Genomic DNA, 25,162 nt, shown 5'->3' with positions numbered 1-25,162 from the left:
AGGGGTTGCAAGTGTTTTGGAGGATAAGGTTAAAATAATCTGGACAAACTGGAGAAATGGTCTGAAGTAAACAGGATGAAATTTAATATGGACAAATGCAAAGTACTCCACTTAGGAAGGAACGATCAGTTGCACACATACAAAATGGGAAATAACTGCCTAGAAAGTAGTACTGTGGAAAGGGATCTGGGAGTTATAGTGAATCACAAGCTAAATATGAGTTAACAGTGTAACACTGTTGCAAAAACAGACCTGTGAGGAAAGATTGAAATAACAGGATTTGTTTAGTCTGGAGAAGAGAAGGGACATGATAACAGTTTTCAAGTACATAAAAGATTGTTACAAGAAGGAAGGTGAAAAACTGTTCTCCTTAACCTCTGAGGATAGGACAAGAAGCAATGGGCTTAATTTGCAGCAAGGGAGGTTTAGCTTGGACATAAGGAAAAGCTTCCTAACTGTCAGGGTGGTTAGGCACTGGAATAGATTGCCTGTGGAGGTTGTGGAATCTCCGTCATTGGAGGGTTTTAGGAATTCCTTTGAGGAATGAGACTGTATAAACTGAAATGATGGATGTGTCCATTTGTTTTTTATTGTAAAATCTATAGGAGAGTAAGGTACAGGCCTCTGGCTCCCAAGCTGCCCGTGTAGCCCCTGGTGTCACAAATTCTGAGCAGCGCAACTTCCATGGGCTATGACCGACAGAGTAACCATTTCACTGAACCAGCCAAGAATGTCCCAGTCCCTGGGAGGTTAATGATGTTGAAATGTTGACAGCTGCTCAGCACTGTAAGGTGCCACCACAATACACATCACATTGGCTAGTGTTGATGACTTGTTCTTTAACTCTGCAAAGGATTTAGCTGCTCTGGTTAAAGAGATGGAAAGAGCCTGTATAGTCAAAGCGCACCTGAAACCTGCTGTGAGAGGTGCTCCGCCAGATCTCCTAATACAAGGCACAGCCTGTTGTAAGGGTCTGTGTGAGGCAAACATCAGTCCCAATGATTTCTCCTGCTCTGACACTTCAGTGTAAAGCAGTTCTTTGTTTCTAGCACTATTTGACATTCAGACACATGACAGAGCTTCCCATACCTGCTAGCAAACTGAGCTACTAGGTCAAGAGCCGAAGGGGGAAGAACATGGTGTGCTTACCTGCCCTTCTGTCTTGGTGATTTGCTATAGTGTAAAGATGGAGACACTTTAAGAAAGACAGAGAGAAACAAGGAGAAAGACAGAAGCAGATTTAGATGAGGATAGCTACAGATGATGGATGGCGAGACATAGACCGGGATGGCATCAGCTATAACTCCAGTGAAGTCACTGGGCCTTATCCTCCACTGCCTTCACTAACACCTGGGCACAGTGCATGTAGGAAATGCTGTCATGCTGATCTGGTAGCACTTTACACCCACTTTTACCCTTACTTTGCACTGGGGTAAATCAGGTGCAAGGCAGTGGGGAGTGAGCCCCAGTGCAGTTACACTGCTGTAAAATCAATTGGGGATCAGAATCAGGCCGATACGCAAATGAACCCATCTTCACTGTTACCTTATCACCACCCTCCCCGGTCCCTGTCTATCTACTTATCCACCTGCAGTGTCTTGTCATAACCCTAGACTGTGAGCCCTCTAGGGCTCCATTTCCTCCCTTGTACAGGGCCTAGCATGCTGGGGCCATGACCCCTGACTGGGATCTCTAGGCATGGCCACACTATAAATAACAATATCTATGGTTAAGTGTGGATAAATACAATAGAGATGTGCCAAGATGGACGCTCTGAATTTAACCCTTATGCCTGCCACTCCCTGAATGTTTGTGGTTTGGATAAAATAGCTCCCAGATCTGAGCCCACAATGGTTTTGGGTTTTTAAAACTCAGCCTCCTCATCCCAGCTCCAGAGTGTTCTACAGAGAAGGGGAGATGCCGGATAGAGCCCGTGGTGCGAGAGTGGTGACGATCCCGCCTACATTACCTCAGGATGAGCATGAAGGATGGTGTGTGTGAAGTGCTTGCCAGGATTCCAGCCAGACAGGAAAGTACAACAAAGGGTAAGAGGAGGTGGAAGCAATTTGTGCCACAGGTCCCAGGAGAGGCGGATCCTTCAGCCCCATTTGCAGAGATGCACCTGCAGTTTGTATAGTTCTGAAAAGAGAGCAAAGAAGATGCTGAGATGGGGGAAGCCATCGGAAATACAAGGCACTGCAGCCAGCTGTAATTGGAGGCACAGATATAGATAACCTAGGATTTGGCCTGCTAAATCACACCATGGGTCTATTTAGTCACATATTCAGCCTCCAGCAGTAACTAGCATCTGAGGCTTCTGATGAAGGCAAAGAATTCAATACTATTATAGCGGGCCAGTGGCAGACTGCAGTAAGGAAGGGAACATGCCCCCGGCACCAACTTTGTCATTTCCCAGGGGGTGCTTGACTCCCACTCTGCCCCAGGCCCTGCCCCCACTCCACTCCTTTCCCCAACCCCACCCCCATCCCACCTCTTCCCACCCTGCCCCTTCCCGCCTTGTTCTGCTCCCTTCCCTGAGCGGGCCCCGCCCTCACTCCACCCCCTGCTCCCCCAGCACCTCCTGAACAGCTGATAATGGAGGGCGGGAGGTGCTGGGAGGGAGGGGGAGAAGCTGATCGGTGGGACCACCAGTGGGTGCTGAGAACCCACTATTTTTCCCCGTGGGTGCTCCAGCCCTGGAGCACCCATGGAGTTGGCGCCTATGGAACACACCTTCTTGACCCCTGCTTCTGTCCTGAAGCATGAAATTTGCTTCCTTTTTTTTTGTTAGGCCCCAAGTCCACAAAGGAGTCTGGCCTGCACAGATCCTTTCACCCACAGGGGGGCCCTCTGTAGACATCAGGGCTCCATGGGGGTGACTCTGGGCTCCTCACTTTTAGAAACCATCTAGTAATATTCCTTTTCCAGAGACATTTCTATTATCAGTCATGCCAGCCCCTGTGTAGGGCTCCTCCCCACCCGTTCTTGTAGTGATTCCTCAGGGTTTGTGCTTTCAGTCCAATGTTTCACGTCTATTGTGTGTTTGAGATGTTTATGCACTAATTTATTGTAATGACATCATTTTCCCTGCAGCTGAATACCTTGGCACCGGAAACAAACTCTGATTCTTGGGATAGTTTCATCTGTTATGAAAGATCTCATCAATAGCTTGTTAAAAAATTAAATCAAACTTATCCATTTGCCTGCATTAAACCTTCCTGCAGAAACAGTTGTTGGAGCAGATCTGGGGCAGAACACTGAGGGAGGATTGCATGGAGAATTTCCCTTAGATTGCTCCATCAAGGAAGGGGCAAGTTTTGCTTCCCCCACCTCAATGGGATGATCAATGATTAAGCTCCCAGAACCAACTGAATTCTTGGTATCTACAGGAGACCAGTCTCTCCCCAGTGATAGACACTGGTTTCCCACTTCCCCTCCCATTCTCTGATATCACAGCTCCATAAGAAATGTTCTATTATTTACAATCTGGGCCAAATCCTGCAGTCCTTACTGATGCAAAACTCTGGAAACATGGACCAATTAAAGAACAGATGTGTGCCCATCTTACCGGTTCTTTTGAATTACATAGTTAGTAAAATACCTACAAATAGTCAATAAAATTATCTATCCAATCTGCTACATGAAACATACGAAACAGAGAGTGGCTCAGACGAAAAGGCTGTGCTTGAATATTTAATCATTGTAAGTGAGGTAATTGCGTCCTATCTTTCACTTTCAACAGCATGTGCAAGATCCTATCTCATTGCTAATGACAGTTACTGTCTCCAGCATGCAGTGTTATGGACAACATTTCAAGTTCAACGTGCTTTCATTACACCACAGATGGAACTCCAGGTGGTTACGAGTTTAGTTATAAAAACCTATGTAGAACGGAATAGTTAATTATGCCCTATAAAAGTTGGAACCTTATTGGTGAAGAGGTGGAAATCAATACTGGAGGCTACTTTCAATATACCAACGCATTCTTGAATGAGAACATTTCTCTGTCCAGAAAGGAGGTTTTCTCTCGTTCTGAGTGGAATAGAAACTGAAGAGAAATGAGAGTTTTGCTGTGGACTGCAATGGTAATAGGACTGGCCAATAGGATTCTGTATCCTGAAGAATTTGCTCTCAGAGCTTGAGAAAAGAACCAGTGTCTTTAGCAGCATGCTGTAACTGAGTCAGGAAGTCAAAAACAGACTCCAAGAAGAGACTGCTGAATTGGAATTAATTTGCAAACTGGATACAATTAACTTAGGCTTGAATAAAGACTGGGAGTGGATGGGTCATTACACAAAGTAAAACTATTTCCCCATGTTTATTCCCCTCACCCCCACCCCACTGTTCCTCAGACGTTCTTGTCAACTGCTGGAAATGGCCCACCTTGATTATCACGACAAAAGGCTTTTTTTCTCTCCTGCTGGTAATAGCTCACCTTAAGTGATCACTCTCGTTACAGTGTGTATGGTAACACGCATTGTTTCATGTTCTCTATGTATATAAATCTCCCCACTGTATTTTCCACTGAATGCATCCGATGAAGTGAGCTGTAGCTCACGAAAGCTTATGCTCAAATAAATTTGTTAGTCTGTAAGGTGCCACAAGTACTCCTTTTTTTTTTGAGGAAGCTCTAAAGTTATACGGATGGCTTGGTGTTAATGATACCCCTGTGTTGCCTGTGTAACCTTTAACTTCTACCTAATCTGGTTAACCTATGTCTCTGATCTATTTTATGGCCTCACTTTAGTTCTGTGCTTTACAAAACTATATCAATCTGTCTGAAAGGTCTATACAAAGACCCATCCATGGGCCAATGAAGCTGTGAAGTTGATGGCCCTCAGAACCTTAAATTCATTTGTGACCTGATTCCTTAAGTTGGTAGATCCCAGCACAGTTTGCAAATGAACTTCTTCACACACAAGAATAAGATATCCATTCTGATTTTATTAGATCTGTCAACTGCCTTAGACACCATTGACCATGAGGTGTTCCTAACACATCTGCAATCCCTGGCTTGGAATGCTTTTGTTCCTTTTTTTCAGAGAGGGCCCGGCAGGCTGCGATGAGTGACTGTCAATCAGAATGGAGGGATCTCTTATCCCAGAGCTGGAGGGAATTTCTACTAATAGAGCATGGGGGTTGGCTATTTATTTACTTTGGATGGAATGCAAAATCTTTTGTTATACAGCATAATGGCATGAATTTGATCCTATTAATTTCCATCTCTGTTCCAGGACCATGGACGCGGGCAGCTCTTGGTTAGAGTGTCATCTTATGTCTAAACCAAAAGAATACAAGATAAATACATCACAAAAGCACCAGATGCAGCATAGCTGTCAGTCAGTGCTTAGGCCTGGGGTGTGAACAAGTCTCCCACAGGTCAGGGCTGAAGGCCGCTGTCAGGGTTGGAGTGGGTAACTTTGAGAGGCTTGTCTGCATGTTCCCACTGTGCCTGGTTCTAGCCATGGCCATTAATCGCTTGCTTTCACTAAACCCAAACTGAATGAAATATTAAATTAGAAAGCGCTGCTTGGGCTGGGGGATGGGGGAGAATGCAAAGCCTCACCTTCGAGAGAGGGACAAAAATAACCAACATATTGTTAGTGAAGAGAACAGATTGTGGGCATGGGATATAGATTTTTCCAGTTTCTCTATTTTTAGTCTCTACTGACTTTGATGTTACAAGGAGCTCATTCTTTAAAATAGACCTTTAAACAAACAGAGAGTGAAGGGAGAGCTTGTGAAAGGGACTGGATTTACAGCCTGTGGCTGAGATGTGTATTCACAAAACAGGTACAGCACAGACAGCTGCTCTGCAGGCTCCCCTCACAGAACCATCCATATATCAATTACTTCAGCTAAAGGAACAACTCCGTCAGTTGTTAGTATGTAGCAAGCTGTGATCTTGACTGGGGACAGCCTCTAGAAGGAGTCTTGACTGGGGACTGTAAATCACTGTGTGACAGGGCCTACCTCTGTGGTGCCCCTTGTGGGCCCCCACAACAGGGTCTCCGATAGTCGGCTGTCACTTCTCAAGGGTTCAGGGCAGTGATGCTTTAGCCTTCCAGCTCAGGCACACTTGAGTCCCATCCTTCTGGGGTACTGAAGTCCAAAAATAAAGGAATTCTATGGACTCAAAACCAGGGTTGTCTGAGACGTCTTCAGCAGGACCCCACCTTTCTACTCAGGGCTTGTCTTCGTGCAGCCAGTCTGTTTAGCCTGTCTTCCTGGGCCCAGTCCTCCCATCCATTAGGAGGCTCATCTTGGCAGTAAGCTGTCACAGACACTCGGCTGAAAGCAGGCTTCTCTCACGAAGGGAGAAGCAGAGCTCTGCTCCCCTTCCTGGTCAGCCCCAAACTTAGCTGCTCTCCTCCTTTTACCTCTCCTCTCCACTCCTGACATCTGCTACATGTGTAGCAGGGTGGGCCAGCTGGATCCATAAGCCCTCATTAACCTCCTGGAGCCTCGCCGTTGTGAGGCCTGGATGCCCCATCCCACATGGTATCTCTAAGTCAAGTTTGTCCTGAGACCTTAGGTCCACAGGAGATCGAGTCCCAGTCACGAGCGAGTGCCAGGCTGTTAGTTGCAAAGGGTTACCGGTAGAGGGAGTTTTGCTCACGTGCACTAAACCAGGGTTTGACCAATCACGGTGATACTGGCACAAAGGGCAGTTACAGAGCGAGCTCCCAGAACTCTCGCCCTGATCTGCCTCATAGTCTGTAGAATTAATGACGTTTGTGAAGTGATTTGGGTCCCATGTAGAAGGAAGGCCCTATATAAATGCAGGATCATTCTTGTTATCGTACAGAGCAGGGGTCATAATGATTGATACTCCAGGTTTTAAGAGAGCATTCAACTAAAAATGGGGCTAGTGAGATTTTTATCTGCTGCTTCCTGATGTCGACAGCATAGCCGTGAAACCAAATGTACGTGGCACCCATAAGTCAGAGCCAAGGTGTACTGTACATTCACTCCTCTCTCTGCCCACAAGGGGAGGATGTTGAACAAGAGGTGACATGTTCACTGCATCCACTGCTATAGAAGCATGTTTAAGAAAGCTGTTGGCACTCGCTGGAGCTTGTTAAAGACATTTCACATGCGCCAGAAAGAAATGTGACAAACCTACTGTGATCCCTAGAGCACCCCAATGCCAGAAGACAAAGGGCTCCCTGGTATTTAGCAGTGAGTCTCCAGCTGGCCTGACCAGCTCAGTATACCCCAACTCACCATTGTTATAATCTGCATCTAAAAGGTGTCATGCAAGGTATGATATACAAACTGGTAACACACTGCTGATTAACACTACTGAGTGGCATATGTACAGATGCTATACAGAAAACTATATCTATGGACTGGAAATATGTCCTTAAAATTTGTGTGGCAGGTAGGGCTTAAGTCATCCTGCCCTAGACAAAGGGATGTGGTCCTGCCTGCTTGAATGTGTCTCCAGCGTAAACTGAGCAAAGAGACAGGGGAAGTACATTTACATAAAAGGTAAACAAAGCTCACAACCTAGCGCGTGGGGGAGATAGCCACTTAACTCTCACAGTGGGGGAGAGGAGACTGCAAAAGTTAACACGGCGTCAGCTCCCTGATGGACACAGCAAGCTGAGCCCTTGAAAACAAAGATAAACTTTGAGGATAGGAGCAGAGAGAGAAAGCCATTTGGCATCCGTCACTTGAAGAGACAAAGAAACTAAGTGCTTTGAGCTCTGTGTTCGATCCTGGCTAAGAACTGGCCAGCCCTGCTGGAAGAACAACTGTGGGGAGAAAATGACTTTGACCAAATGACTCGAGGTTGTTCAGTGAGGTTTTAGTCTCGGCAGTCTATTTTTTATGCTTTGTTTGTAACCATTTCTATCCCAATTCCGTCCGTTTTGGTATCACCTAGATGTCTGTTCTGCGTTCATAAGCGTAATCCTGTTTTGTGACAAAACCAACTCAGGGCTGTGTTTCAAACTGAGGAGTAAAACCCTTGGCCAAACTAATAAGCTCATGCTGTGAACTCTCTTAAAAGAAGCAACAAACTTCATAAGGTTTTGTGAGTGCTACAGTGAGAGGGGCTGAGCACTTCAAAGGAGACGGTTCTGGGGAGACTCGGGTCTGGAGGGGCTGTTGATGTCACCCTGCAAGGAGTAACCAGGCTGGTGGAAGCCAGGCTGAGTTCAGCGTGCTGGGAGCAGGCTGCCAGGGCTCTGAACCAAAGCTATACAGCACAGAAGCATCCAGGGTCAAAGGGCGGGTGGTGACACAACCGCTATTGGTCTGGGTGAATGCCCAAAGTGTCACACCCATACTGGCAAAAGGGCAACAAACAACGTGTGCACATCACCCTCTGCACTTACCCGACGTTCTCCACGAGAACAAGAGGCGTTTCCATCTGGGCCAACTGCTTTTGTTTAGAAAAAAAAGCAGATGTTCTGAGGCACGGTGTAGATCAGTGTTAAAATGCTTTAGATTACATTTATCGATTGTAGATTGTCACTAAGGCCTGGTCCACACTAAGGGGGGGAATCGATCCAAGTTACGCAACTTCAGCTACATGACTAATGTAGCTGAAGTTGACGTACTTAGATCTACTTACCACGGTATCTTCATTGTGGTAAGTCAACAGCTGACGCTCTCCTGTCAACTCCACCTGCGCCTCTCGCCCTGGTGGAGTACCAGAGTCAATGGGAGAGCACTTGGCGGTCGATTTATCGCATCTAGACTAGACGCGATAAATTGACCCCCGCTGGCTTGATCACTGCCCGTGGATCCAGCGGGTAATGAAGACAAGCCTTAACAAGAAAGACTTGCACCTCTGGCATTTTGGTTGTGTGCTGTTTATCTTGTCTAGTTAGATTGTAAACTCTTTGGGACACCAGTCTTTCCACCTGTGCTAACTTAGCACAACAGGAAATCTCACTATGTCAATAGCCAGCTAAGGAAGTGCTCCTTTAACTCAAGTGGAAGTGGCCTCCCCAAGTGTGTGTGTGATTTATTGGGTAAATATATTTGTGGTCTGTAGCACATGAATGTGTGATGTCAGCACCAGGTTTGAAATGTCTTGGCTTCCTGGGGCCATATGTATTAATCTGAGCCCTGCAGTCTTTTCAGTTTGAGTTCAACAGACAGTTGAGTGTGTGATTTTCTTTTAGAAGATAACACTCTGCACTTCTACAAACAGTAATTAGTTAAGGTTAATTAAAGCCACCTTGAGTGAGGTATTATTGTGTCTGTTTTATAAGGAAGCTGGGTCATAAAGAGTTTAGATGACTTGCCAAAAGTCACGGCAGAGTCAGGAATACAACCCTAAGACACCTGTCTCCCATGCACATGCTCCAAACAAGATGTCATAAATATAAAGGGAAGGGTAAACCCCTTTGAAATCCCTCCTGGCCAGGGGAAAGCTCCTCTCACCTGTAAAGGGTTAAGAAGCTAAAGGTAACCTCGCTGGCACCTGACCAAAATGACCAATGAGGAGACAAGATACTTTCAAAAGCTGGGAGGAGGGAGAGAAACAAAGGGTCTGGGTCTGTCTGTATGCTGGTTTCTGCCAGGGATAGACCAGGAATGGAGCCTTAGAACTTTTAGTAAGTAATCTAGCTAGGTATGTGTTAGATTATGATTTCTTTAAATGGCTGAGAAAAGAATTGTGCGGAATAGAATAACTATTTCTGTCTGTGTATCTTTTTTGTAACTTAAGGTTTTGCCTAGAGGGATTCTCTATGTTTTTGAATCTAATTACCCTGTAAGATATCTACCATCCTGATTTTACAGGGGGGATTTCTTTATTTCTATTTACTTCTATTTTTTATTAAAAGTCTTCTTGTAAAAAACTGAATGCTTTTTCATTGTTCTCAGATCCAAGGGTTTGGGTCTGTGGTCACCTATGCAAATTGGTGAGGCTTTTTATCCAACATTTCCCAGGAAAGGGGGGGTGCAAGTGTTGGGAGAATTGTTCATTGTTCTTAAGATCCAAGGGTCTGGGTCTGTAGTCACCTAGGCAAATTGGTGAGGCTTTTTACCAAACCTTGTCCAGGAAGTGGGGTGCAAGGTTTTGGGAATTATTTTGGGGGGAAGGACGCGTCCAAACAGCTCTTCCCCAGTAACCAGTATTAGTTTGGTGGTGGTAGCGGCCAGTCCAAGGATAACGGGTGTAATATTTTGTACCTTGGGGAAGTTTTGACCTAAGCTGGTAAAGATAAGCTTAGGAGGTTTTTCATGCAGGTCCCCACATCTGTACCCTAGAGTTCAGAGTGGGGGAGGAACCTTGACATGGTGGCACAGTGGTGGGATTAACCTGAAATCATTTTGAGATCCAGTTGAGATTTTTTATACTAGAAATAGAGATTTTAAAAAGGAATTTTTAGGAAGTCCAGAAAGCAGCTTTGAAACTGAAAGCAGCTTGGTTTCTCTCTGCTTTGTGGCCAAGCAGAGACAAAAGGGGATTATCTTGTGAATTGCAGGTTTTCTTTGCCTGGAGGCAGGGTACTTAACTCCTGCAGGGAAATTCACAGTCTTCCAACCCAGAGGGTTTTTTTTTCTTTTCTTCCTAAAAGTAAATAGGGGGTGTGTGTTCTACCCATTTGCTTTTTCTTTGGGCTGGGTAAGCAGGTTTCCAAGTAATTGGAGGTTTTTTGCTTTAATCTGGGCCCAGAGCAGAGACAAGGGAATTGTCTTTTTCTGTAGGCTGACAGTCACTATCAGAGAATAGGTATTCTATTCCAGCACAGCAAAATTTTACAGCCACGTTTTGTTTGTTTGTTTCTAAACCTCGGGTGTAAAGTTAGTTAAAAACAGAGCGGTTAGAATGACCAAATCCTCAGCTCGACTACAGCTGGAATTAGCCAAATTTCAGGCTGAGGAAAAACAAAGGGAACATGAAAGACAGATAGAACTCTTGCGGCTGGAGAAGGAGGTACAGGAGGCTGCCCACAAGAGGGAAATGGAGGCAAGGAAGCATGTGGAGGAGGAGAAGGAAAAAGAGAGGAAGCATGTGGAGGAGGTGGAGAGGATAAAGGCCCAGCAGAATATACCAACAAACCCTAGCAATCCTTCTCCAGGTACCACTTCCCATCCCAGAAAGTTCCCCACCTACAAGGCAGGTGATGATACTGAGGCCTTCTTAGAAAACTTCGAAAGGGCCTGCCTTGGGTACAACATCTCTACTGACCAATACATGGTAGAGCTGAGGCCGCAGCTCAGTGGACCCTTAGCTGAGGTGGCAGCTGAAATGCCTAAAGAACACATGAACAAGTATGAACTGTTTAAATCCAAGGCGAGAGTCAGAATGGGGATAACACCCGAGCAGTCTCGTCGGAGGTTCAGAGCCCTAAGGTGGAAACCAGACATGTCATTTACCCGACATGCCTACCACATTGTGAAACATTGGGATGCCTGGATATCAGGAGCAAGTGTTGAATCTCCAGTAAATTTGCCCTTCCTAATGCAAATGGAACAATTCTTAGAGGGTGTTCCTGAGGAAATAGAAAGATACATCCTAGATGGGAAACCCAAAACTGTAATTGAGGCAGGAGAGATTGGAGCCAGATGGGTGGAGGTGGCAGAGAAGAAGAAAACTGGTCGCAGTTGGAGCGGAGACCAGAAGGGACCACCCCAGACCACACCCTATTACCGGGGGCCGCCCAAAGCCCCATCTACCTCCCAAAGAACCCTCCAGACCCCTTATCGTCCCACCACCCCGTTCTCCAGCAACCCTCCTCGCCCCAGTGACCCGTCAGCTGGACGATGTTTTAAATGTAACGAGCTGGGGCATGTAAAGGCCAACTGCCCCAAGAACCCCAACAGATTACAGTTCATTGCACCGGAATCACACCAGAGGTCCACAGGCCCAGATACCTCCCAGATACCCTTGGAGCGGAGAGAAACTGTGAGTGTGGGCGGGAAGAAGGTCACCGCGTGGAGGGACACCGGAGCACAAGTGTCAGCTATCCATGCTTCCTTAGTGGACCCCAATTTAATCAACCCAGAGATCCAAGTGACGATTCAACCCTTCAAGTCCAACTCTTTCAATTTGCCTACAGCCAAGTTGCCTGTCCAGTACAAGGGCTGGTCAGAAATGTGGACTTTTGCAGTCTATGATGATTATCCCATCCCCATGCTGTTGGGGGAAGACTTGGCCAATCATGTGAAGCAGGCCAAGAGGGTGGGAATGGTCACCCGCAGCCAGGCTAAACAAGCCGTGAGGCCTAGCTCTGTTCCGGAAACTTCTATCAGGACCCAGTCAGAGGTGATGGACCCGGACCCCAGGCCAATGTCTGCAACAGCAGTAGTGGATCCAGTCCCAGAGACCCAGACGGAACCAGTCCCAGAACCGTAACCAACCTACAAAACACCCTCCGAACCTCTTTAGCCCTTGCTAGAGAAAACTTACAGGATGCTCAAAAAGAGCAAAAAGCCTGGTATGATAAACATGCCAGAGAGCGTTCCTTCAAAGTAGGAGACCAGGTCATGGTCTTAAGGGCGCTCCAGGCCCATAAAATGGAAGCATCGTGGGAAAGGCCATTCACGGTCCAGGAGCGCCTGGGAGCTGTTAATTATCTCATAGCATTCCCCACCTCCAACCGAAAGCTAAGGTGTACCATATTAATTCTCTAAAGCCCTTTTATTCCAGAGAATTAAAGGTTTGTCAGTTTACAGCCCAGGGAGGAGACGACGCTGAGTGGCCTGAAGGTGTTTACTACGAAGGGAAATGTGCTGGTGGTGTGGAAGAGGTGAACCTCTCCATGACCCTTGGGCGTATGCAGCGACAGCAGATCCAGGAGCTGTGCACTAGCTACGCGCCAACGTTCTCAGCCACCCCAGGACTGACTGAACGGGCATACCACTCCATTGACACAGGTAATGCTCACCCAATTAGGGTCCAACCTTACCGGGTGTCTCCTCAAGCTAAAACTGCTATAGAACGGGAGATCCAGGATATGTTACAGATGGGTGTAATCCGCCCCTCTGAAAGTGCATGGGCATCTCCAGTGGTTCTAGTTCCCAAACCAGATGGGGAAATACGATTTGCGTGGACTACCGTAAGCTAAATGCTGTAACTCGCCCAGACAACTATCCAATGCCACGCACAGATGAACTATTAGAGAAACTGGGACGGGCCCAGTTCATCTCTACCTTGGACTTAACCAAGGGGTACTGGCAGGTACCGCTAGATGAATCTGCCAAGGAAAGGTCAGCCTTCATCACACATCTTGGGCTGTATGAATTTAATGTACTCCCTTTCGGGCTGCGAAATGCACCCGCCACTTTCCAAAGACTTGTAGATGGTCTCCTAGCGGGATTAGGAGAATATGCAGTCGCCTACCTTGACGACGTGGCCATATTTTCGGATTCCTGGGCAGACCACCTGGAACATCTACAAAAAGTCCTTGAGCGCATAAGGGAGGCAGGACTAACTGTTAAGGCTAAGAAGTGTCAAATAGGCCTAAACAGAGTGACTTACCTTGGACACCAGGTGGGTCAAGGAACTATCAGCCCCCTACAGGCCAAAGTGGATGCTATCCAAAAGTGGCCTGTCCCAAAGTCAAAGAAACAGGTTCAATCCTTCTTAGGCTTGGCCGGTTATTACAGACGATTTGTACCGCACTACAGCCAAATCACTGCCCCACTGACAGACCTAACCAAAAAGAAACAGCCAAATGCTGTTCAGTGGACCGGAAAGTGTCAGAAGGCCTTTAACAAGCTTAAAGCGACACTCATGTCTGACCCTGTACTAAGGGCCCCAGACTTTGACAAACCGTTCCTAGTAACCACAGATGCATCCGAGCGTGGTGTGGGAGCAGTTTTAATGCAGAAAGGACCTGATCAAGAATTCCACCCTGTAGTGTTTCCCAGCAAAAAACTGTCTGAGAGGGAAAGCAACTGGTCAGTCACTGAAAAAGAATGTTATGCCATTGTCTACGCTCTGGAAAAGCTACGCCCATATGTTTGGGGACGGCGTTTCCACCTGCAAACCGACCATGCTGCACTGAAGTGGCTTCACACCGTCAAGGAAACTAACAAAAAACTTCTTCGGTGGAGTTTAGCTCTCCAAGATTTTGATTTCGACATCCAACACATCTCAGGAGCTTCTAACAAAGTGGCTGATGCACTCTCCCGTGAAAGTTTCCCAGAATCAACTGGTTAAAATCGTCCTTGAGATGTGGAAAATATTGTTAGTCTTTATGTACTTGGTAGTATATTTAGAGATGCATGTGTCTTAACTCTGTTTTTCCTAGAGCTCCAGGAAGAAATCCCAGCCAGTGTTTCACCCTAGCTGAGATTTGGGGGGCGTGTCATAAATATAAAGGGAAGGGTAAACCCCTTTGAAATCCCTCCTGGCCAGGGGAAAGCTCCTCTCACCTGTAAAGGGTTAAGAAGCTAAAGGTAACCTCGCTGGCACCTGACCAAAATGACCAATGAGGAGACAAGATACTTTCAAAAGCTGGGAGGAGGGAGAGAAACAAAGGGTCTGGGTCTGTCTGTATGCTGGTTTCTGCCAGGGATAGACCGGGAATGGAGCCTTAGAACTTTTAGTAAGTAATCTAGCTAGGTATGTGTTAGATTATGATTTCTTTAAATGGCTGAGAAAAGAATTGTGCGGAATAGAATAACTATTTCTGTCTGTGTATCTTTTTTGTAACTTAAGGTTTTGCCTAGAGGGGTTCTCTATGTTTTTGAATCTAATTACCCTGTAAGATATCTACCATCCTGATTTTACAGGGGGGATTTCTTTATTTCTATTTACTTCTATTTTTTATTAAAAGTCTTCTTGTAAAAAACTGAATGCTTTTTCATTGTTCTCAGATCCAAGGGTTTGGGTCTGTGGTCACCTATGCAAATTGGTGAGGCTTTTTATCCAACATTTCCCAGGAAAGGGGGGGTGCAAGTGTTGGGAGAATTGTTCATTGTTCTTAAGATCCAAGGGTCTGGGTCTGTAGTCACCTAGGCAAATTGGTGAGGCTTTTTACCAAACCTTGTCCAGGAAGTGGGGTGCAAGGTTTTGGGAAGTATTTTGGGGGGAAGGACGCGTCCAAACAGCTCTTCTCCAGTAACCAGTATTAGTTTGGTGGTGGTAGCGGCCAGTCCAAGGATAACGGGTGTAATATTTTGTACCTTGGGGAAGTTTTGACCTAAGCTGGTAAAGATAAGCTTAGGAGGTTTTTCATGCAGGTCCCCACATCTGTACCCTAGAGTTCAGAGTGGGGGAGGAACCTTGACACAAGACCATGCTCCTTTCCTTTCATTCGGTTGTGACTTCACGGCAGTGGGTGACCACAGATTCATTTCAAAGCCTCTAACTACTAAAAGGCAATACAGCCACAGATATCTGAGCAGGTCTGAATCCTTCCAACAGAGAGTAGCTGTGAAATACGTATGCTACCCAATTTGTACACATAGGTGTTTTAACACAGCACAGAGCTGCCTTTGGGAGCCTTTTCAGATTACATAAACCCTGGTTTAGAAAATCCTGCTACCATAGCGTGTGTTTCACAGTCATGACTCGAAAAAGAATTTCACCAAACCTCTGAAACCTGCTCTGCGGGTTGTGGGAGTGAGTAGCAGCCAGGCTCCTGCTCTGGCGGGCAGCCAACCGCAAATCCTTTCATCTCTGGATGTCAAATAATATTACTCAGTGGTAATATCTGGCAATTGAGTTCTCAAATGAGAAAATAGGTCACATCAACCTGTGCATGTTGTGTGTTCCTCCTTTTGCTAGCTGGGACTTGTTGGTATTCAACGTTTTGTTGCTTTTTCTCTCAGAGGAGGAAACACATCTTTCTTGCCCCTGTCAGGTTCAGATTGTTTATCTAGTATGTGAATGTGGGGGTACAGTGGAAGTTGGCACACTAATATCTCAGCTCTGGGGACATGATTAAGTTACATGTGGACAGTATTGGGAGGTCTCTCATACAGGTCCTTATTAGTACACACCACCAAACCACTACTCAAGGGGTTAGAGCCCCATCTTCCCTCCCATCCTCATACATCACACAGAAGGGCCAGAATGACATAAGATGTCCTAAAAGTCCCACATTGAGCTGGAGGAGAATTCCTTCAGTGCAGGACTGACTGCAGAAGACAGCCATAAGGCTACCTTCTGAGGACCCCCTCACAAGCTTTGATGTAGAAGGCATGCTCAGAGCAGGTCTGGGGGCAGGAGATGTATGTTTGAACAGGGAAACTCCAGGCAGTGCTGCACCCTATAGGGCAGCTCCAGGAGGCTACTCTAACTTCAGCTGGCCCCCAGGGCTGCCAAAGTTCTGCTGCGGGCCTCCACAGGCCCTGGGGCAGCTCATGATTGGGAGAGTGCAAAGATGGCTTAACGCCACTCGAACGCCCCCAGCCTCCTGGGCAGTGAATTCTATGCTGTGCCTCAGAGTCCTGAATGGAAGTGTTTCCATACACCTCACACCAGCTCCAGCACAGGGAGTCCTTTAGATACCAAGGAGTATCAGTGCTACCATTATCATCACCCGTTCCCAGGCACACACCACACTGGTTTCTTCAGACTAACTCTGGTCTCTGTAACTCTCTTAATAGTTTACCCTACTGTTACTGGGCATGGTTATATACTTATGTTATAAATAGCCAACAATTCACAATCCATAGGTGATGCTGGGAAGGTCGGGCCGGTATTTCCTGCAGCCCGCACCCCTGTGTGAAAAATAAGAATGTAATCTGCTCCATGTGAGGAGAATGGGTGGTGGTCCTCAGGCTGTTGGCAATAGGTCAGTGCAGCCTTCACTTTGGGCAAAGTTTGAGAAGCCCTGATGCAAGTTGAGTTTGCTTTCATACACAAGTGGCAAAACATATGCTTTCAGCCTGCGAAAGCTTTTATCTTACAGTAGGAAAAAAAGCAGAATGAAGGAATACAGTCCCCAGAAGAGAGTCCCCAATAACTACGCTATACTGCTGGGATGTGGGAAGAGTAAAGTTCGGCTTTATCTGAGCTTTTATCTAGATGACTTTGTGTCTTGGGTGGCTGCCGTGCAACAAACTCTGTTATCTAGGTTAACGAGCAGCAAGACCACGTGCGGTGTGACAGATGGGAGTTAGTTTTAATCTTCAGGAAACAGGAGATTCTGGCAGGGACTATGGTGAATCCAAACCAAAAAGAGACTGAAGTTGTTCTGTGGAAAGCTGGGTGAGTAACTCTTTAATAGGCACGTAAGGAGCATAGTTCAGTTTTAGTAGCCATGGCATTGTCTGCACTCATCTCATTGTCATGGTTACTTATAATGCCCATTTTACTATGTGTTGGTATAGTGCTGGGGACTAGACAAACACACAGTAAGAGACAATCCATGCCCTGAAGTACTTAAGATCTCCCAAGCTACACTGGGTCAAGATATGTCCACGGTTGGACGGAGCCTTAACTCTCCCTCCCCCTCCCCACCACCAAGTGCTGCAGGAAGTGCTATTGCTGGTTTTAATAGCTCGTGTTTGCTCATGTGTTTGTACAGCACCAGTAAAATGGGGCCCTCATGGTGTTTGGGGCATCTGGATTCTACTGTAATACAAATAATACATGGGTGCATCTTATGAGCACCAACCCAGAACGTAAAAGTATTTGAAGGCTTTCAGGGGCGGAGGAAGCTTGGGGCAGGACACAGTGTTCCTGCAAAGCACAAACCTAAAACCAACCATATTCAGGAGTATGCTCTGGCAGGACATTTATTTGTTGAGAGGAACACCTTCAAAAAGGGTGTAAATTCAGTCCCTATCCTCTGCGTGTGTACACTGTGGTAGGAGGAGGGGGAATGCTACTTCTTTAAAATGGACTCGTAATGTCTTACATTATGTATGTATTTGGTTTGGTTTACAATGATTACGATAGTTTATTTGTATTATTATTTGTTCAAAAACTGGTATACACAGTGTAAATAAAACAAGTTACACTAAGGAAATACCCAGACTCCATGACACTGATTTCTCCTCTAATGGGAAACTGACTGGTAAGACCCCAACATCTACTATAGCTCTGCAGAAGGGTGACGGTATTGTTGGTAGGTAACACTGGGTGTTAAATGCCATGGATTACAGTTATCTTGGTCATCTTGGGCTAGAGAAAGGAGGAAGTTTAATCTGTGAGCAGATTATGTGAGAAAATTTTATATTTTGTAATTTTTATAATCTGAAACCTGTAATTTTCTGGTCAGTGCAGTCCACTCCAGTCAATAAGTCACTGATTTCAGGCTTTGAACAGTGAATAGGGTAATCCTGACTATCAAAGAACTAATGGGTGAGAATCAGGTTCTGCAGCTGCCAAAGGTCACTGAGAGAAAGCCTGTTTAACTATTATTTTGGCTTGTTGGCTCAGTTCGTCATCACTCTAAAAAAACCAAACCACTCACCACCTTGCTATCCCATGGATGTTTTGTATGTTTCTAGATTTTTACCAATGGTCATATCATTGTAGTGCTAAGCAACACTTTCCACTGCTGCTCCAAAAACATGCCAGTAAAAAAACTTGGTGCGAATTAAGAATGAAGTGAATCTAGGATCTTAACCAGCTCCCAGTGAGCCCTCTGAGAATTGGATCAAGCCGTTAGTGCTGGAGAAAATTGCTAGACTGAATTCCTCTAGTTATCCATAGAGGGGTATGGTACAGGCGGCAGCAACGCAGGCCTCCTCAGCCAGACTGCCTTTGTCTTGGCCTGGCGAGCTCAGTTGCCATCCCATTGAATCTCTGGCTTCTTTGCTGAGACAGCCACGAGACGCGCCAACCATTATGTAATAATGTCCAATTTCTCCACTTAAGAACTGGATTGTTACCACCAACACAATGGGGTCCCAATCCACGACTGGAACTCCTAGGTGCTACCATTATACAAATAAATAGCTAGAATCGTAGGACTGGAAGGGACCTAGAGGTCATCTAGTCCAGTGCCCTGCACTCATGGCAAGACTAAGTATTATCTAGACCATCCCTGACAGGTGTTTGTCTAACATGCTCTCAAAAATCTCCAGTGATTAAGATTCCACAATCTCCCGAAGCAATTTATGCCAGTGCTTAACCACTCTGACCGTTAGGAAGTTTTTCCTAATGTCCAATATAAACTGCCCTTGCTGCAAATTAAGCCCATTGCTTCTTGTCCTGTTCTCAGAGGTTAGGAAGAACAATTCTCCCTCCTCCTTGTAACAGCCTTTTATTTACTTGAAAACTGTTATCATGTCCCCTCTTCTTTTTTCCATACTAACCAAACCCAACTTTTTCAATCTTCCCTCATATGTCATTATTTCTAGACCTTTAATAATTTTTCTTGCTCTTCTTTGGACTTTCTCCAATTTCCCCACTTCTTTCCTGAAATGTGGCACTCAGAACTGGAGTAGAGTGGAAGAATTACTTCTCGTGTCTTGCTTACAACATTCCTACTAATACATCCCAGAATGATGTTTGCTTTTTTTTTGCAACAGTGTTACACTGTTGACTCATATTTATCTTGTGGTCCACTCTGACCCCTAGATCTCTTTCCACAGTACTCCTTCCTAGGCAGTAATTTCCCATTTTGTATGTGTGCAACTGATTGTTCCTTCCTAAGTGGAGTACTTTGCATTTGTCCTTATTGAATTTCATCCTATTTACTTCAGACCATTTCTCCAGTTTGTCCAGATCATTTTGAATTATAATCCTATCCTCCAAAGCACTTGCAATCCCTCCCAGCTTGGTATCATCCACAAACTTTATAAGTGTACTCTCTATGCCATTATCTAAATAATTGATGAAGATATTGAGTAGAACCGGACCCAGAACTGATCCCTGTGGGACCCCACTCATTATGCCCTTCCAGCATGATTGTGAACCACTGATAACTACTGCCTGGGAACGGTTTTCCAACCAGTTATGCATCCACCTTATAGTAGCTCCATCTAGGTTGCATTTCCCTAGTTTTGTTTTTGAGAAGGACATGCAAGACAGTATCAAAAGCTTTACTAAAGTCAAGATATACCATGTCTACCGCTTCCCCCCTATCTACAAGGCTTGTTACCCTGTCAAAGAAAGATAACAGGTTGGTTTGACATGATTTGTTCTTGGCAAGTCCATGCTGACTGTTACTTATCACCGTATTATCTTATAGATATTTGCAAATTGATTACTTAATTACTTGCTCCATTATCTTTCCAGGTACAGAAATTAAGCTGACTGGTCTGTAATTCCCTGGGTTGTTCTTATTTCCCTTTTTATAGATTGGCACTGTATTTGCCCTTTTCCAGTCCTCTGGAATCTCTCCCATCTTCCATGACTTTTCAAAGATAATCGCTAATGACTCAGATATCTCCTCAGTCATCTCCTTGAGTATTCTAGGATGCATTTCATCAGGCCCTGGTGACATGAAGACATCTAACTTGTCTAAGTAATTTTTAACTTGTTCTTTCCCTATTTTAGCCTCTGATCCTACCTCATTTTCACTGTCATTCACTATGTTAGATGTCCAATCACCACCAACCTTCTTGGTGAAAACCGAAAAAAAGAAGTCATTAAGCACCTCTGCCATTTCCACATTTTCTGTTATTGTTTCCCCCCCATCCTCCATTGAGTAACAGTCCTATCCTGTCTTTGGACTTCCTCTTGCTTCTAATGTATTTGTAAAATGTTTTCTTGTTTTCTTTATGTCTCTAGCTTGCTTGATCTCATTTTGTGCCTTGGCCCTTCTAATTTTGTCCCTACATACTTGCGTTATTTGTTTACATTCATCTTTTTTATTTTGACTTAGTTTTCACTTTTTGTAGGACTCTTTTTTGATTTTTAGATCATTGAAGATCTCCTGGTTAAGCCAGGGTGGTCTCTTGCCATAATTCCTATCTTTCCAATGCAGTGGGATAGTTTGCTCTTGTGACCTTAATAATGTCTCTTTGAAAAACTGCCAACTGTCTTCAATTGTTTTTGACTTGCTTCCCATGGGGTCTTACCTACTATCTCCATGAGTTTGCTAAAGTTTGCCTTCTTGAAATCCATTGTCTTTATTTGCTGTTCTCCCTCCTACATTCCTTAGAATCATGAAATCTACCATTTCATGATCACTTTCACCCAAGCTGCCTTCCACTTTCAAATTCTCAACCAGCTCCTCCCTCTTTGTCAAAATCGAATCTAGAACAAAATCAAACCTAGAACAGCCTCTCCCCTAGTAGCTTTCTCCAGCTTCTGAAATAAAAACTTGTCTCCAATACATTCCAAGAACTTGTTGGATAATCTGTGCCCTGCTGTGTTATTTCCCCAACAGATGTCTGGGTAGTTGAAGTCCCCCATCACCACCAAGTCCTGTGCTTTGGATGATTTTGTTAGTTGACTGGAACTCCTACGTGCTACAATTATACAAATACATAATAATAATAACAACAACTCACTTCTCATGAGCCACTGCTCAGCCATCAGATGGTAACAACTTTCAGCCACTGCTGACACCATTACCAAACCTATCCACCTCTGGGCACTAACCCCATTATGATATGAGCGCATCCCTAGCTTGTACACCGTGGTCCCCACTGCATTACCAAAGCCCTCTATCTCTATTTATGGCCATCCCATAGTGTAGTTACACTACAAGAAAACACAATTATGAAAAGGGCCCTTTGAAGGGACGACTTGTGAGGTGAGCACAGCAAACCCTGGCACTGTGACTGCCAAAAACCAGCGGGTGCCTTTGAAAAGCATAGACTATATTAAAGATTAAATAAAGGCCCCAATAGCAAAACCTGAGCTGATTAAAAGCAGTAGAAGTGGGAAACATACTTTGCTTGCCTGATCTTTCTGAAAACTCATTGTTCGCTGTCATTTTGAATGCTATACTTGCAGAAGTATTGCCCCGAACAAGGCATTGGCCTACAAATTTCAGCAAAACACTGGAGAGTGCTTAAGAGGATATAGCTCTGCCAAGAGTTTCCTGGGACTTTCCATTTGTCCTCTGTCAGCACGACTTTCAGCAGTGATGCAAAGAGAAGGCATCTAAGAGGCATGGGAGAGTCCAATTCACAGTAAAGATGGAGGCTATGTCTACACTTAAACCACTACAACAACACAACCGCACCGCTGCTGCTGCACCTCTGCAGACACTCACTACAGTGACGGGAAAGGGGTGGTAGCTCTCTGAGAGATGGTAGCTGGATAATAAAAGATTTTTTCCATCCACTTAGCACTGTCTACACCAGGGCACTTAACTATGCTGCTCAGGGAGAGCTGGGTTGACCTAACCTCTTAGTGTAGATCTGGCCAAAGATTTTCTTGCTACACAGAGGATCTAAACAGTATCACTGAATTATCAGCATTGATCTTTGCCTTGGACTCTGACTCATTACCAATGCGAAGTCAGGGCTTTAGTGCTGAGCGAAGAAAAAAAACTTTACTCACCAGAACTTTATTTTCAACCACATCAGAGTTTACAACTTCACAGCCAGCAAAACATGGAGAGATGTATTCAATCCCATCAGCCCCACATATAGGGTTATAGGCCTTATCGAGGCAGTTGCATTTACTGTTACATTCAAAAGAGTGTTGTCCAACACCAGAGCTACAGTAGAAGGAAAGATATGACTATATTAATATAGGTTTCAGAGTATATTAATATATACATTGTGGGTTTATGTAGTATACCATATATATGTAGATATTAGAGAACAAGAGCTTGCTTGCTTAACACTGAAAGTGTGAATTTGTGGACTCTGCCAAACCCACAGAAAATATAATTTCCATAGATTAATTCCTGTACCTCTAAAAAAAAAACCTCTCAAAAGTTTGAAAGTCTGGCCATGAACAAAGCATGCAGCCACTTATATTCGTGCCATATATTTCTCCTGCTACTACCACCCCATGCAAGTGGAACTTAGCAGCTCATGAGAACTAATGGTACCACATCAGGAATATGTAAAAGTAAAAAATTCCCAATTCAGAATTAATAGTTTCTTCTTTAGTATCACTGTGTGTGAGCAGGTTCCTTCTGCTCTAAACTACAGTCCACACACTGAGTAGTCAAAACTCGCCTCCTACCAGGGGTCTCTTTTTCTTAATAGAGGGTAAGGGTCTGCCTGCATTTCAGCATGTAGAGAGGTGGCCATTATTTCAAAAATATTCTCTCCATGTTAACATCTTCGTAAATTATCAACCAGTGAATGATGAGTCAAGCATTTTCCAGTACGAATTTTTGATTTTGAATTATTTGTGATAAAGTTAATTAAACTTGTGGGGTTTGTGACCTTTTCATGGATTTTTTTTGGTTTAATGCCTGTGTAAACTTTGTGCAGTGCACGTGGAAAGGGACAGTTGATAAATCAATCAGTCAGCCAATGAAAATGTGTCCGAGGGCCAACCTTATGGTCTATATTTACGAGTGGTACCTCTGTCTGTAGTTAAGGCCAGCAACTTTCTGTGTAGGGCAGCCCAGGAAGAGGAGGGGAAAGGCAAAGGTCACACAGAGGAGCATGCCGATGACACACATGATGCCACACTGTTTCAGGGTCATTTGGAACTTTTTCATGATGGCTCCACCTGCCACTATTCCAACCATTGCCCCAGGGATGTTCACAGAACCTTGGGAACAGAAACAAGAGCAAGAGAGTTGAGATCCAAATATCCGCGGCAATATTTCAACACCTTCCAGTCAATGCAGAACATCGTAAATGGATTAAATGGTAACTGTTAGATCTCAAAATGTAATTGCAAAAAATAATTCCCTGTTTTTTCATGTTAGAGCATCAGTAGATCTCAAAGCACTTTACAAAGGAAGTAAGCATCATGTCTCCATTTTACAGAGGGAGAATCTAAGTGAAGTCACTTGCCCAAGGTTACCCCACAGACCAATGGCAGAGCCAAGAATAGAACCCATGTCTCCTGTGGCCCAACCCAGGGCTCTCCCCATGAGGCTCACTGTCTCCTGTAGGAGGGAATGGGAAATCATCATCCAGTGGGGGGAATTTCTACCAGCAAGCTCTGTTCTTGGTTCTGTGCTATTTGATATGTTTATCAATGGAAGAGACCATACAATCATAGCTGGGAAAGTTTGCAGATGACACCCAAATTGGTGGAGTGATAAATAATGAAAAGGACATGTCAGTTTTACAAAGCCATTTGGATCACATGATAATTTGGGCTCACCTGAACAACATCCATTTTAGTACAACTAAATTAAGATCATACATCAAAGTGGGAGACTGTACTTTAGAAAGCAGTGGCTGAGAAAAGGACTTAGCAGTCATGGTGGATAACCAATTGAATATGAGTTCCCAGAGTGAAGCAGTGGCTAAGAGAGCAAACATGATCCTTAGATGTATCAGCAGGGGATAATTGCATAAAAGTAGGGATCTGGTCTGACCTCTGTATATAGCATGATTGAGATCCTTACCAGATTACCATTTCAGTTCTGGTGTTTACTCTCTAAAATATCTAACTCTCTACTCCAGACCCATCTCCTTCTGTCCAAACTAAAATTTCCCTTGTCTCTCTGACATCTCCCCGTGGGTGACTAGCCATCAGCTCAAGCTCAGCATGACTGGGAACAGTTTTCCAACCAGTTATGTATCCGCCTTATAGTAGCTCCATCTAGGTTGCATTTCCCTAGTTTTGTTTTTGAGAAGGTCATGCAAGACAGTATCAAAAGCTTTACTAAAGTCAAGATATACCATGTCTACCGCTTCCCCCCATCCACAAGGCTTGTTACCCTGTCAAAGAAAGATATCAGGATGGTGTGACATGACTTGTTCTTGGCAAATCCATGCTGACTGTTACTTATCACCCTATTATCTTATAGATATTTGCAAATTGATTACTTAATTACTTGCTCCATTATCTTTCCAGGTACAGAAATTAAGCTGACTGGTCTGTAATTCCCCGGGTTGTTCTTATTTCCCTTTTCATAGATGGGCACTATATTTGCCCTTTTCCAGTCCTCTGGAATCTCTCCTGTCTTCCATGACTTTTCAAAGATAATTGCTAATGACTGAGATATCTTCTCTGTCAGCTCCTTGAGTATTCTAGGATGCATTTAATCAGGCCCTGGTGACATGAAGACATCTCAGAGCTCTTAAAATATTTTAGTTACTTCTCAGTCACACTTCCTTCCTGGGGAACTAGGCCCTTAATATTTAACACTCTTCCCTGACATCTGTGCTCAAACACCATCCACAGTTGAGTTCCTTTTATCACATCTTAAGTCAAAGATAATCAGGCCTTTGCTGGGTGGAC

The 25,162-nt window shown here is 44.7% G+C and overlaps 1 protein-coding gene across 3 annotated transcripts in view; it reads right to left on the bottom strand.

Annotated features, from left to right (window-relative positions):
- Window positions 1-25,162, bottom strand: part of SLCO2B1 (solute carrier organic anion transporter family member 2B1) — a 109,974-nt gene that overhangs the window by 6,710 nt on the left and 78,102 nt on the right. For all 3 annotated transcript variants that reach the window (XM_073333933.1, XM_073333923.1, XM_073333943.1), the window contains 3 exons: window positions 23,320-23,512; window positions 22,337-22,496; window positions 1,970-2,139 (listed from right to left, as the gene is read on the bottom strand). In XM_073333933.1, coding sequence (XP_073190034.1) covers window positions 1,970-2,139; window positions 22,337-22,496; window positions 23,320-23,512 — 523 coding nt within the window. The remainder of the gene's footprint in view (window positions 1-1,969; window positions 2,140-22,336; window positions 22,497-23,319; window positions 23,513-25,162) is intronic.

Source organism: Lepidochelys kempii, chromosome 1 (genome assembly GCF_965140265.1).
Source record: "Lepidochelys kempii isolate rLepKem1 chromosome 1, rLepKem1.hap2, whole genome shotgun sequence".
Classification (NCBI taxonomy): Eukaryota; Metazoa; Chordata; order Testudines; family Cheloniidae; genus Lepidochelys; species Lepidochelys kempii.
Note: the sequence above shows the minus strand (reverse complement) of the source record. Positions and strands in the feature narration are given on the sequence as shown.